The sequence below is a fragment of the Amblyomma mixtum genome, chromosome 2 (assembly GCF_055824585.1).
Source record: "Amblyomma mixtum isolate Tamu chromosome 2, ASM5582458v1, whole genome shotgun sequence".
Lineage (NCBI taxonomy): Eukaryota > Metazoa > Arthropoda > Arachnida > Ixodida > Ixodidae > Amblyomma > Amblyomma mixtum.
In genome coordinates, this window is record NC_143013.1 from 200,767,703 (window position 1) to 200,783,120 (window position 15,418).

The 15,418-nt window shown below is 46.3% G+C and overlaps 1 protein-coding gene across 2 annotated transcripts in view; it reads right to left on the reverse strand.

The window, feature by feature from the left end:
• Wdr33 (WD repeat domain 33) overlaps positions 1 to 15,285 on the reverse strand; it is a 58,377-nt gene extending 43,092 nt beyond the window's left edge. For both annotated transcript variants that reach the window (XM_089572949.1, XM_089572948.1), the window contains exons 1-2: positions 14,972 to 15,285; positions 1,680 to 1,952 (exon numbers count right to left, since the gene is read on the reverse strand). In XM_089572949.1, the coding sequence (XP_089429075.1) occupies positions 1,680 to 1,931 (252 nt within the window). In that variant the 5' untranslated portion in view covers positions 1,932 to 1,952; positions 14,972 to 15,285. The remainder of the gene's footprint in view (positions 1 to 1,679; positions 1,953 to 14,971) is intronic.
• Positions 15,286 to 15,418: the final 133 nt, after the last annotated feature.

Here is a 15,418-nt window from a genome sequence, read left to right on the forward strand (position 1 = left end):
ACATGCGATATGGGGGGCGCTTACATTCGAGTCGACTTAACGCCATGTAAATACGATATTCGATTCGATCCGAACATTTGGTATTTGAAATCTTGATGTACCGTATTGACTCGTATGATGATCGATCGCACTTTTTTTTTTTAATTCGACGCAAACTTAGGGGTGCGATCAATAAGTGAGGTAAATTTTTTACAAAAATTATTGAGCACCGAAAATGCAAACAAGTTGCAAGTCAGACTACCATTTCACAAGGGCGCGCTACCCGCGGTTACGCCGCTAAACGCGGTTATCACGAACTGAGCTCGGCGACCCCAGCTTACGTCGGTACCGAGAACGTAGAGTGCGAAAAGCGCACGAGCTGGCCTGCTCCAAGAACGTACTTTCTTCACACTAAATCACGTTCAAAGAGCAATGCATCAAAATAGGCAGCGTGTACAGTACTGCGCGACGGCGCTTTTATGCAGCCTTCGATCTCGTCCGACGGCGCAGCAACAGTGTACAACAGCAACGTCCTGCGGTGCTCGAGCTACGCATTTTACCGCTGTTATGCCGAAAAACGTTCGGTCTCTGCCGCATCATTGATGTAGGTGACATGTTCGCAACGCTTGGAGCACCGGATTCCGCACGCTTTCCGCAATGGTGCCGCCTGCGAGCGCGGTGGACGATGGTGCTCTGGTGTGCTACTCCCTAGTCGTCGCTAGGCCTAACTTTTTTTCGTATCGAAGCCACGGTGGACAGCGCTTTTGAATTGAACAATGCTATAATGAATGGTCTACTTATGGCGCTGCCTTACTGACAACCGAATTGTTTCATATTAAAAGAAATATGTACGATTGATTTCAGCGACGCCTCAGCAGCGTGGCTGGCGTGCAAGCAGATCGGGCCAGTTGCGCTGCTACGTAGCCGCGAACATAAAACTAGCTTGTATCGCAGTTACTACTCCTACCAGCAACTTGGTAAAGGTCAGCGATCCTCAAAGAGGAACCATTTCTGACATTCCCGTATCCCAGGGCTTATTATTCACGAGAACAAGAAATTCTAGCAAGATTTTTTGACGCTGGTGCCAGGGATCCACCGTAGAGATGTTTCCTTGGCAGGCGGCTTGCAGACGGTGCGACGATGTATTCAGCTGTGGAGGCAGTGCTGCAAGCGGACAGCGCCGTCGGACGGCACAAGGCCTCAATGCACTCTTTCTTTCTTTTTTAACACTATTCTGAACTTGCTTATCGCGCCACTCAACCTTTTTTTGTGTGCCAGGAGTATTCAAAATATTCACTTCGAAATTATTCAAACAAAATTACTATTCGCTTCGAACTCAAAAACCACTGTTCGCACATGCCTGCTTGCACCTGTTGTGCCATCCCACCGTCCTTACTGCCTGCCACAAAAATGTTTCTCACAGACTCCACGAGACAGCTGCAGTTGTTTGCTGGGTTTTGTGGTCAGCGAACACAGGGTCAGAAACGTCCGTGGTCGTGCTATTGTCTAAAGAAACCACAACTCCCACAACCACGTGAGAAGGCTATTGTGCTCAAAGAATTTGCAAGCAGCATTGCCATTGCATGCCTCTCAGTACGTGGACCTTTTAGGGAACACTGCACGAGTGATGCTTTTAGTCCTGGCATTTAGGGGTCTGCCAAAGACACAGAACTCTGCTCTGCACCCAGGGAGGCACGTACCTCGAGGTACTCGACGACGGCCGTGTTGTAGTCGACGGTCTTGCGGGCGACGGCCTTGCGCAGCCGCTTGCCATCAAACTCGATGCTCTGCATGGGGGCCATGCCCGGACGGCCACCCCCGTAGGGTCCCCCCTGGTTCCGACCACCACCCCCGTACCCTCCCCCACCACCAAACTTGGGGCCGGGGCCAGCCCCATACTGGAAGCGGCCGCCACCACCAGGCACCATGGGTTGAGTCTGGATCACCTGCATGGCCGCTGCTCAGGTCGTCACCTGCGCAACATGGCAGGAGAAGGGGTCAGCATGAGCCTTCAAAAGGGACACATGATCCTTCCTGTGGATGCACTACGGGCTCATACACTGATGCGGCATGATATAGCATGTGGTGCCTCTTCGTGAGCACAGAAAGAGGCTTTTAACGCGGCAGCAGAAATTGCAGCGTTGGTAGCACTGACTGCGAGCGGAAAATCCCCAGAGAAGCAACCTACATGGCAGATGGGCACTTAGGTCACGTAACCTTGTGGTGTCATCACAACATGCCCACCAGATAGTGACCAAACAGTGCATGGTAGTAGGTGGCAATTCAATTAATGATTGGTACCGACAGGTTGCTCAGGGGTCGTACAAGACTGACCAGTTGTGGCACCTGATATAACAGGGCAGTGGCACAGCGCTTAACCACTGCACCACTGCGCCAGGAGGGGCGTGAGGACTACAAATGTAAAGTAGAAAATGACCAATTCTGCATATATGGCCATTAACCCATTAGCTATCATGTCATACGCTTACAATAGAGCTCAAATGTCCCCTCCAATCTTTTTTTCTTCACAAACATGCTTCAGAGAAGCGTAAGTGCCTTTCACTGCAGCACACAATCAACAAGGTCCGACATCCTGTCCTTTCTGTGCATTTAATAATTACGGGCTGTACTGGTTCCACTCAAAGGGAGCAGACATCTTCAACCACCCAAGATATAACATGAACTGAGGTCCCCAGTACGTGGTGCTACAGACAACCTTTGAATGGTGCCAGTTTGATGTGCGCTGTTAGGATGGCGTAGCAGCAAAAGCTTCTGCAAGAACACACCTAGTTGCAGGCAGTGGCACAGGAGGGCACCAGGAGCATAACGGCATATGGAAGGCCAGCCACAGAGACCAGGGAGTGCAATACAGTTTGTTGGCGTGGGAACCACATGTGTTGGAGCTGTGCATTTCATCCCCGCCACAGCACGAAAAGGGGCACCATTCAAACAGATATGTCTAGGAAGGGGCGCATTTGGTCACCAGAGCTCCGCATTTCTAAAGAACAGTGTTCTGGGCAAGACGCCGTACAGCTCACAAAAAAGTGTTGCATGTATGACACAGCAACTTTTGCGCCATCCCCCAGGCACCCACCTAGGTGCCTTCGCATTATCCGCTATGCACGCTTTCTCGATACCCGTGGTCGCATCTCTAATTTAGCAAGCAGATTTCGTGAACGGCATGGCTAGAATGTTGCACTGCCTCTGCTGCTAACAAAGTGAGGCCCCTTTAATGTTGTCTGTAGTCACCGCTCACAGTGCTGTCTTCTTCAGGTGTGTTGTCGGCTTAGCTTGAAGTATTGCTCTAGCTGAAGATGTGAAGAATCGCCACTGGAAAGTTCTCGCCCAAAAAAACGGGCGTTGAGATGTCGTCCAAAAAAAAGTAAAACGCCTGAATTTAGGAAACAACCGTTCCATTTTGTCATGCTGATCAGCCGACTCGGGATATTGCCGGGGCTTACTATGTAGCTGGCGCATTTAACCAGCCTTCGAAATCAAAGCTAAAACAGCAAGCTTTCCTTAGTGTGTTTTCATATGTTGTTATTACTTTTTTCCTTGCACACCATGGTACCTACGGCATGTGGAATGTATTTTTTTTTTGTTTACACAGGGTGTTCATGACTAGACAAGATTATTTTTCCAAAAGGAGAAGTAGTACACAAAAGCTGCTTGTGCATAGCATGGACAACCAAAATCGGAGAATAATTGTTCCTCCCAATCCGCTAATTAACTAAACACAAGCTAGCATATATGTTCACGGAATTCTAAGCTCCCTGAGAAAACTTCAGATTTTAGCACCAGGCTCGTGTCCCAAGGTATTCACCTCAAAATTCTTTTAACTCAATCCGAGTTATGAAACACATGCAAAATGGTGACAATCGGTGCCGAACTGCTCCCTGCATGACACACGGCTGCTGTGTGTGACATTCTTCAATAATGCTAGCTGAACAGAAACTGGGAACAGTATCATAAACGTACCCTCCCTACAGCACTGAGAGAAAAGTGCTATATGCAACAGATGCATCATTCAAGGACAAGTTTTAAGCTGATCATCACTGCATTCCATACGTAATCGCACGTTCGCAAAAGCTAACGCTAATATCATTACTTAATTTTGTTATATTTTAATCAGCCGGTGTTTTAGGACTAACTGCAGTACCTACCTTCAATCATTAAAAATGGCATTCAATGATAATTCAGTAGTGTGACTAAACCTTAACTGGGGCACCCTGTGCGGCAACACCAGTGTTCTCTGCAAACTCGGCCTCATGTCAGCTCAGCTGGTAACTGGAAAGCTCCCGTCTTCTCCCGAAGAGAGCACTAAGCAAGCAAAGTGATGCACAGATGCGGGTCTTCAACGCTACCAAACCAGTGCTGCTGATATACAAATAAAACGTTTTTAATTTGGAACTCTTGAAGTGTTCTTGCGAATTCAGCAAACATGCTGCACGCTGTGCCAGGCAAAATACACTTAATTTGTGCATATATGCAAGATTTTCCCAGGGCATATTTAGGTCCCGAGCCCCTAGGAAACCTTGAAAGAGGCATTCACTGTATGCATGCCTGAAGCTACATTACTCCGGAACCAAAGCGCATGGCTTTAATTGAAGCAAAAGCCGGTGGCAAAACAGCAGATTTCAGAACAGAGGAGCATGTCAGCAAGCCCTGAAAATACAACTGCAACCCACAGCACAAACCATGTGCTGAAGTACATATATGGAATACATGATGGACTTTGGAATTATTTTCGCTATGGAATCCATTTTTACTATAAAGAGCGTGATATTTAGAATACACCCCTGCGGTGCCTCATTTTCTTGGATGAATTTTTTCGAAAGTGTGGAACCTAGGCGTACATGAAATGAACGGTCAGAAAGTCTTTCAAACAGTTACCGTATTTTCCGGTGTATAAGATGCGGCTTTTTTTTTCAAAAATCTTGCTGGTGCATCCTATACAAGGGTGCGGTGCGTCTTATATGCGAATTTTTCGTTGTTTTTTTTTCTGAGTTCAGAAATTACTCAGGTTTATGTTCAAGCTTTTTTCACCAGAAAAATATCGCTACCAATAATGCGGTTGTAACACGGCTACAATACGGGGACCGCCGTGCGCAACTTTTTTAGGTGAAGTTTATCATGAAACGGCGGGGATGATGACTTCCGGAATCATAAACGCACAGCCGTTTCGGAGGCCCCAAGCAAAAGTAATGTGAAATGCCAAAACATGGCGACAATCGCGCTTCTCGCCATTGTCAAGACAAGCCAATACAAGCCGGCATTTTTTTAGTCACCCTTTGCAACTTTGTTTGCACTGTGTACGTAGTACGTGCATAGTGCAAAGAGAATGTTTCAGCTGCATTGCCTCCAGAAACAGGCAAACTTTTTGACAGCGCATCCGAAGATGAAGACCTCGAAGGTTTTAAGCAAAAATAAAATGTTGTTATGGACATAAGGAGAGTTCTTTCGTTTTTTTTTTCTTTTGCTAAGACGTGGGCGGGTATGGCACGAGTGTTGCCTTTTTCGATCACTTAGCGTTGCTTAAGAACTTCTCACAGGTACGATGCATTTCACGATGGTCACACAAGCGTGTTTAATTAAGCCTCACTAGCCTAACTGGGTAAACTGGGGTGCGTCTTATATACGAACTTTTTCAATGACAGCCTGCATATACAGCAGGCGCGTCTTATACAACGGGAAATATGGTAAGCAACCTGCCAATGACACCTAGGCAGGTCAGTGTTGTTTGTGCATGAATGCTTCACGTACTATGTTTTCAAGGAGGACATGGTCGGTTGTTGAACGTACTTTCTTAAATCCACACTGGTGGACGTCCAAAATTTCTTGGGATCTGAGGGCAAAGATTAATCTAATATTCAAGACACTTTCAAAATATTTTGCAAGACAACTCGCGAGTGCTATCTGTTTATAACTGCCAGGAGAAGCTGACGGCTTTCCAGGTTTCAGGAATGGTACAATACAGTCTAGCCCACTTATAACTGCCGCAGTTACAACCAAAGCTAGGTTATTACGAACGAGGGTGGAGCTACCATCGCTGAGGCAATGGCGCTGAGCCTCAGATATAACGAACAACTGTGGCCTCACAAGTCGGTTAGAGCGAATGCGAAGGCGCTGTAAACTTGACCCTGCTGTCGAAAAACTTCCCCTTACAGCCAGTGTGAGAGGTGCACCCCCCCGTTCCTTCACTCTTCAGTCCATCTCCCTCCCCATCTCGATCAGGCGCACCAAAAAGCAATAAAAACGGAACACTGGAACTGCAGAATGCAGGCCTACCGCGTACAGACGCGCACTTCGCCGTTGTCATGTGGTATGGCTAGATGGACCCAAGAACGCTGGCGGAGGAGGTTGTCGAACAGTCTCGTGATCTGACAAATGGATTTGTGGCAACGCATCATTGACGCGCAACTGGCCGTACCTGATGTTGCTTGGAACAACTTCGTGAGTGCAGACGATGATGCTGAGATAGCAGAGCGATGCACTGACGAAGCCATAGCGCGTGAAGTGTGAGCAACCGAAGGCGAAGACGTCGAGGATGATGACTTGATCGCTTCAACAGCGGTTAGTTACATCACGTCCCTGAAACAGTTTGTTGCCAGCAAGGGCCTTGGCGTGGCCACTCTGGCCAGGCTAGAAAATGCCGTAATAGGGTGTGCTTTGAAAAAGCAGACGCAGGTCACAGACATTTTTAAGAGACAAACGCTGTCTGATTGATTTTCGATTTTCATCGGTATAATATGAGAAGTCCACTTGCTACGAACTTTGGGTATAACGAACACAATCAGAGTGACCGTCAGGTTCGTTATAAGTGGGCTCAACTGTAACAGCTTTTTCCATGCCTGCAGTAATTTGAACGATTTCCATACTTTGTTGAATTTCAAGAGGGCCTCTATGGCAGGTTCGGAGAGGTGGGCCAGCATTTCTTAAATGTATTTTATTTGAGGGAGGTACTGTCTGCTTACCGGTCGACAGTACTTTATGTACTCCTTGAAGAGTAATTAAGCTATCAGGCTCATTCGAACTGCCACTTGTCGGAAGTCTTTGTTTTTGAGCTGTGTTTCTGTACTTTAAAAATGAATGCGTGTAGAGTGAGGAACTAGAGATCACAGAAAAATGCTCGGCTAGTATGTCCGCCTGTTCATCAATACTTGTTTGTCTTCCTGGGGCAGCGAGAAAAGGGACTACGAAAGAGGAGTAGCTACCATTCAGTTTACATACTTGCTCCCATATTTTCTTCGATGTGATCGAACTGTTCATGGAAGATATATAGTTTTGCCATCAAGTCTCCTCAGTGCACCTATGAATATTCCTGGCTGTGGCTATCGCCTTTTTGAAATTTATAAGGTTTTCATGGGTTGGATATCGAATCTATAGAAAATGCCCCAGGCTTTGTTTTCTTTTTCACCTCTCAACATTCCTGTGTATACAGCACTTTACGGTACAGTCGCACCACTCCCGAGGATTGAGAAATAGAAAGCCGCGCGGCAGTGATTAAACAAGTTGCGATCATTTCATTCAGTTCCATACCGCAATCATGTGAAAAAATATCTCCAGACTCACTTTATTTCGAAAAAGTGGTCAGTCGGCTAAATTCAGCTTCCAACGACAAGGTTTTGTCGAGATAATTTATGGTGAGGATGATAGGGTGATACAGAGATGCGAATAATCACTTCCATACGGGTTATCTAAAACGTCCCACTTAAAATCGGTGAAAACAGATGCCAAACCAAAAGATAAATCAAAGCAGCTCATTTTTCCAGTGCTTGGAGAGCAGTGTATGTGCTTTCCCGTATTCAGTACACAGACATTGCTGCAGAGTATAAAACCTTCTAAAACACGGCCTCTAGTGTCCATTTGTTCACTACCTCAAAAAGAGGAGTGTGTATTAAAATCCCCCCCCCCTACCAGCTCTAAGTCATGTATTGTTACGGACAGATGTAGCTGAAGATATACCGACTATATTGTTATTGTTTTAAAACGAAGGATGGTGACTGCTACAGCTTCATATTTGGTGTTAACATTCATTTCGTGGGTTGCAACAGCACTCTGGACAACAATGGCAGCCCCTACTCAAGACAGCCTACTTGCTTGCTCTCAGTTACACCGAAAGACTTTACACCTTTTTAAAATATTTTTTGTAGAGGTCCTAAGTTGGTCTTTTGTAGACATAGGACGACCAGAGAAAGCAAGTTCAAGATATCTTTTACACTGCTGTAGTTTTTTAGACATCCCCGAAATTTCCGGTGAATTAAAAATGTCATGTTAGAGTTTTTGGGCCGATTACGGGGCTTTTCTTTTTCGCTCAAGGGAGCTAGGCCTCCACTGAAGCAGGGGCAAACTTGGCGTTGTGTCCATCGCCTCCCTAGAGGCGCTGCAGGACCGCAGAGTAGCTGCGATGCACGAGTACTAAGAGAATATGCTTATTTAGGGCTGGTCATGACCGCTGATCTGGATCATGAGAGGGAAATAACTAGAAGAATAAGAATGGGGTGGAGCGCATATGGCAGGTTCTCTCAGATCATGAATGGCAGTTTACCAATATCCCTCAACAGAAAAGTACACAACAGCTGTATCTTACCGGTAAAAGTGTACTTTGTAAATAATATTTGTACTTTGTGTATGTATCGGTGTCCTTTTCCTATTTGTCATCAACCCAGCAGTGTATAACTTTCAAATGCATTTGTTCAGTTGTAATGTTTTTTCTAGTTTCAAAACTACTTCTCTGTGTAGCAATCCATTCAACCGTAAATATTATAATTTCTTTCTATAGTGTGCTTGTATGCGACCTGCCACCGTTGTATGTATGTGTTTATTTTATTTATTATTTTGTAATGACTCTCTGATGAGCCACAGGCATTTTCAAGCTGTTTTCTTTAACTTTTGGCCTGTGGCTAAAGACTGTGTGCACATTTGTGAAATAAAGTGAACCTCACTACTACTACTCACCTATGGGGCAGAAACGTGGAGGCTAACAAAGAGGGTTCAGCTTAAGTTAAGGACAATGCAGCGAGCTATGGAACGAATGAAAAATGATAGGTGTAACGTTAAGAGATCGGAAGAGGGCGGAGTGGGTGAGGGAACAAACGTGGGTTAATGACATCCTAGTTGAAATCAAGAGGAAGAAGTGGGCTTTGGCAGGGCATGTAATTCGAAGGCAAGATAACCGCTGGTCCTTAAGGGTTAACGGAGTGAATTCCAAGAGAAGGCAAGCGTAGCAGGGGGCGGCAGAAAGTTGGTGGGCAGATGAGATTAAGAAGTTTGCAGGGATACAGTGGCCGCAACTGGCAAAGGACAGGGTCGATTGGAGAGACATGCCTTTGCCCTGCAGTGGGTGTAGTCAGGCTGATGATGATGATGACTGGGGAAGCCTTGCGGGCTGCCGACCCAGGAGCTGGCGAGCCGTTTGTAAAAGGTGGCAAGGCAGCCTTTGCTGCATCTGCCGTTGTGGTGCCCTGCCCCGTCACAACACATCGGCGAAATTTGTTTTTCCTGTGGACGTTCCTTGTGTTTGCGTGAATCGCTTTCGTGCTCTCTGAAGTGTTATATTTTCTTCACTTTTGATAGTTATTCTCTTCTTTTGCAGGATGGACATGATCTAGAGTACGTGGGATGGTCCCCTTCATAGTTAGCGCACTTCGGTGCAGCATTGCATTGCATGGATTTGTGGTCACTTGATGCACATTTGGCACAGGTTTGCCGACCACAGCAGCTCTGGGAGCCATGGCCAAATCTCTGGCACTTGAAACACCTTCTAAGATTTGGGATGTATGGTCACACTGTTACTTTCATGTATCCTACTTGTACGGCATCTGGGAGTTGGCTAGAAGCATAAATCAGGACTAAATGCTTTGTAGATGTTTCCGCATTTTCTTTTCAGATTTTGATGCGTTTGATGTCAGTCACGTTCTGGTCTTTCAGGACCTCCAACATTTCTTCTGTCAGAGTCAGGAAATCGTGTTCTGAGATTACACCTTTGACTGCATTTAGTGATCTGAGAGCGCTGATGTAGACAGGGATGTCGCCGAAGATCACTATGTTTTGGAGTCTGAAGCATTGAACATTACCCTGGATCTCAATGAGGAGGATGCCATTGGCTAGCTTCTTAACCTTGTAGCCAGGGCCTAGGCAGTGTTGTCGGTAACGGCGTTACCGGTAACGCGTTACTTTTTTCGGTAACTTAGTAACGTGCTCGTTACCATTTCGGAACTTTAATGGGTACTTACGTTAACATTTTCCAGTAACGTGAGGTGTCACGTTACTAGTTACTTTTTATTTCAATTGTCCGCCTCCGCCTCTATTTAAAAAAAAAAAGAACGCCAAAAATGATGTTGCAAATAAACAAACCCTACGGGTGCTCTCGACGACCCTTGTTGCAGCTCGCATGCATGCCAGAAAACACCTACCCTTGACAATGCACTCAACTAAAAAAAAAAAAATACGAACACGCATTCACACACTTGTCTTCACCCCCAAACCACTCACACACACAACACTCTAAAGAGTGGACGCGTGCCGAGCCACCAATGGACCATTTGCAGAAATCTGTAAGTCAGTTTCTGCGTAAGCTTGTTTTCCAGTTAAAAGGTCTCGTTCCCAGGCGACACTCTCGCATTCTTTGTGGAAGCAGTTCCCTCTTCTGAGTAAACTTAGGAATGTCGCCACTTTACTTCAAGGTGGCAACAAGAGAGCCGTCGAAAGAGTACAACGGTACAGCACAGAAAAGGGGATTGCAGTCAACCGGCTGTAGCACCGAAGTAGAGGAAAAAAGAAGGCAATGGGCCTTTGTTAATTCCTGTGCCGGCGGTAGTGAGCTACCTCATGCTAAACTTTCTAAAAATTTTCTGCTGAACAACACTGTCGCTCCAACTTTCTCCCGTCATAGTCATACCCCACCCCCCCTTTCTCCCCTAGCCAGAACAAGGAACAATGCACTCCCCACAGCACTGTGACTAAGGACGGCCTCCCTCTTTTTCCTGCCTGGACTCTGTTGCAAGCAGAGTGCGACCATCCGGAGTTTCCATTCGCTTGAAGAATATGAGCATGTAGTCAGGGTTTGAGATCTTTTGGTTGGAAAGCAAGCACTGCAGAGAAGACGAGTTATAGGTTACAGTTACAGCAAAGACGCACTGATTAAACTTAACGGGCATGGAGTAACGGCAAAGTAATGTGCGATACTTTTTTTTGGTAACGGTAACGCGTTACATTTTTTTTGTAGGTAACGTAGGGCGGTAACGCGTTCTTTTTTTCTTACCGTAACGAGTACCGTATTTAGTTACTTTTTTTCGGTAACACCTACAACACTGGGCCTAGGGCATCAGCCAGACTATACTAGAGACAACGAATGGCGAAATGATTCAGACTGGTTCCTGTGTTTCACTATGTACCCCTCGGTACCTCGGGAAAACTTTTTTTGTTCTTTGAAAGAATTGTGCAGTTACATCAGTCCACACCTTTTTTTGAGGGTGATCATTTGTTGCATGGGAAGCCATGAAGACCGTTTGTTTTTCGGCCATGGTGCCAGCCACCCACCATGGAGCCCAACAAGGGGACGGGACAGGAACTTGAAAGCAAGCCCTGCCCACGCCAGCTGTACACCACTGCTATAACCAAATATGACGCAACTCAGGGTAGTTGGTCACACAAGGTTAACCCTCGCCACCTATGAAAAGTGAAAAAAAAAAAAAAAAAAAAAACGACAAGAGAGGAGGACACAGGACAGTTGTAAGAAAGAGATAGGAAAGTTAAAGATGGAGGGGAGGATAGGAAAAGGCGACTGCCGGTTTTCCCCGGTTGGGTCAGGCCGGAGGTGCCGTCTACAAGAAGCTGGGGCCAAAGTGGTGTGTTGCCTCCACCAAGGGGCCTTAAAGGTCCAAACTCTCGGCATCAGCTCAACCACCAGGATCCCCTTTTCCCCGGACACGACTAAGCCACATATGGCACGGCTAACCGTAGGTGCTCGGGTCCGTGGTGACACAATGCTCATCATCATCCCCTGGCAGGGATGTCCCTGCGGATACTCAGGAACCCGTGGTGTCACAACTCACCAAAATCTGCATGTTGCAGACACCCTTGCGGGGTCTACACTTAGAGACTCTACGAAACTCCATGGGCAATCAATACACTGAACATTTGCAGTGCTTGTGTCAAGTCAACATTAACTTTGAAACTACACGAGACAAGCCAAATGAACTGCAACGTCATTGGTACGCCAACAAGTCAAAAGATCTAGTTTGCAAAAAAGCAGCTGGCTCGCATACCCAACTCGTACCTAATAGTTTCTGGTTTAGAGGGGTTGCTGCAGTATACACTACAGCCTTTCCCAAGTTCTCTCATGCTCGTTCCTTCGCACTGCAGCCACCTTCTGAAACTGGCTGGCAGCACCAAAGGAAGCACATCATCGTCAGCCGAAATGCGTCCGCTGCAGAACAAAGGCTTCCGCCAATTACCTTAGATAATCCTTGTCCTGTACTATCCACGGCTACCCACCCCTTGCAAATGCCCTCATCTCATCTCTTCAAAGTCTATTTTATAGCACATTAGCAAAGCTCAAGTTGCATAATAAGCGCACACAGAAGGAGGCCCGAACTTCAGCCTTTCCCATCCAGATTTCCGTTGCCTTGGAATCCAGTTTTTTGTAACTCTGCAGAAGCACAAACCAACTTTTCTATATGCCCCATTCAAGTACAATTCCTACTACAGATTTCAACCTCAATACATCTCACACAAATCTGTTCTCTAATCCATGCTACCCTGTCTGTCTCTTAGGGTTAGCCCCGCCATTTTTATTCCCACAGCCCACTACGTCATCCCCAATTTTCAGGCTTTTTTGCCTCAAGTGCATTCGGATGCAATTGTTATGCACTATTTCGAGGAATATCCACAAACTGCCGTTCTTAATTTGAGAGAGCGTGCCAAACCCACTTCACTCTATCCCTATACTCCGGACAATTTACGGAATGGATCTGCTGTGACTGCTACGCCTAGATAGGTGCACTCATCGACTGCCTTCCAATCACTTCCTACGTACCGTAAAGTGCGGACCGCTTCTCAAACTGCTCAACATCACTTCAGTGTCCTTCATTCAGAGGAGACCGCAGTTCTCTGAGTGTGGGCGTGGCCATTGACTAAGCAATGCAAAGTCATCAGAGACAGGCCATCTGCATAGCTCTCTTGCAATATGCCTTGTTCCGGTTTCTAGCCAGAACGTGCAAAACCTCAGACATGTCACATAATTTGCAGAATGCGGTCCTCAGAGGCTGCAGTTGAAAAACAGGGAGCCTAAAGTGCCCGGTGCTTAAAACTGCTTACAGGGATACGGTGGAAAACTTCATACAATTTTTGTTCTAGATGCAAGGATCTACACGCAAAAATCTGCTTTGATGTCACGGCAGCTTATCTGCGCAAATGGCTAGTAGCAAATTATTTCATTCCTTGGTGTTTTCTAGGTTATAGAAGCTCTGCCTTCGGTGAAATAGCAAAAATTTAATATAGGCTAACTTCAATTAGTCTTCAAGCTATCAAAACTTCAAGGTTATAATGCTCCACAACTACACACCGCGCATAAAAATACGCCAGTGCACTTTTCTAGCCACCCACCATGGTGGCTCAATGGTTACAGTGCTCGGCTGCTGACCCAAAAGAAGCAGGCTCGATCCCGGCCGCGGTGGCAGAATTTCGATGGAGGCGAAATTCTCGAGGTCCGCGTGCTGTGCGATGCCAGTCCATGTTGAAGAACCCCAGGTGGTTGAAATTATCCGGAGCCCTTCACTACGGCGTCCCTCATAGCCTGAGTCACTTTGGGAAACCTCAATAAACCAAACCAAACTCTTCTAGCACTCAGAATGAACCCACGCACTGTGTCATCCACATCGCACACCAAGCCAAGTACAGTCAGCAATCCAGCATTTTTTATACTAGCCTGACACAACCATAAGCTTTTCAAAGGGTTATCACAAGCAACATAGCTGTCAGGTAACAGCAATGGCAATAAAATCTGCAAGTAAGACAAACTCGCAATCAAGGCATGCACATTTGCAGCAACATGGAGGACCCCTCCAACACTTATTAGACCCAAAAACCACACCCAAATGGAAGTCTTTAACCCCCCACAAACCACTTCCTTTGTTTTCAGGGGAACTACAGGTGTTCAAATCTAAGTGCAGAATTTCACCAAGCAGTGATCTTCACAGCTTCCACCGTTTATTGTTGCACACCAGGCGTGGCATGTGGCAACTCCTACCCATTCTGTCCTTGTGATTTATATCTTTCGTACTTTCTACGCCAATATAAAAGTAACCTCGAGACTCTGGGATCCCGTTTGCCTGGATTTATTTTCAAGCCAAGATCAGAAAATTTTAATTATCTCTCTTTTTGGCAAACCCACTGAGGTTACTGCATTTCGCCATCAGACTGATTTATACTTTTCTAGGCACATTCATTCTACGAATCTCCATTCAGCCTTCCCTGAATTCCGAATACAACCAACCCTTAATTCCAAATACAAGCAAGGAAAGGGTTTTAACGGCGAAGGTTGACAAGTTATCAGTCCGGCCTGGCATATACCGCGAGAAAAACAGCGCGACGCGAAAATTATTCCCCGCTGCTGTGGAATAACTTGTTTCATACGTTTCATACCCAGTGCTTCAGTCATCTGAAATATCAGCGGCAGATACGTCATCATGACTACCGAAACGGAAGGCCCCGGGAGGAAAAGCAGCAGCTCAACGGTATTTTTAAGACGTCGAGGGCGAAGTTCATCAACCTGAGTATGGTGCGCAGTCCCCAAACTGGCAGTGAAAGCGTGGGACAGCGCTGGAGACAAGACTGATATCGAAAATACCTCGCCAGCATAAAGAATTGGAACCAAGCCTGTTCGGTAGCACAGTGCCACGCGGAGAAAAAAAAAAAAAATCAGCATGGCCGACAGGCTGCGGGATGCGGCGAAGGACAGACACAGCATGATCTAGCGAGTAAAACTCACTTGAAATAGAATAAGAAAGCACGTTTCAGCGCGGCTATGAGGACTGAAGCAAGTCTGGCCTGTGTATTCTTGCCGTCTTGGCGAAGTCCGTGTGGCACGACACAACAGGCCTCACGGGCGGCACTGTCCGCAGATTCAGATTCATGGACGCGATTATGATTAGTGGGCTGGGCACATAAAATCAGAACGATCTACTGTGCTCGCGTGTCTTTTTGTCGAAACGGTCTTCGTTAACGCACAAAGAAAGGAAATAATCACGCTACAACCGAGACGAATACACCAAGGAACAATCCGTACTCGGTACCGCCATGTTGTTTTTGTTAACGAGCTGTGTGTGCACTGGCGCTATCTGGCGCCTGTAAAGAAAGTATTATTAATTGCCAAAGCAATTAGGTCGAATGTAACATTTCATTTTACTTGAACCACAGTCAATATTACGTTTTTTGT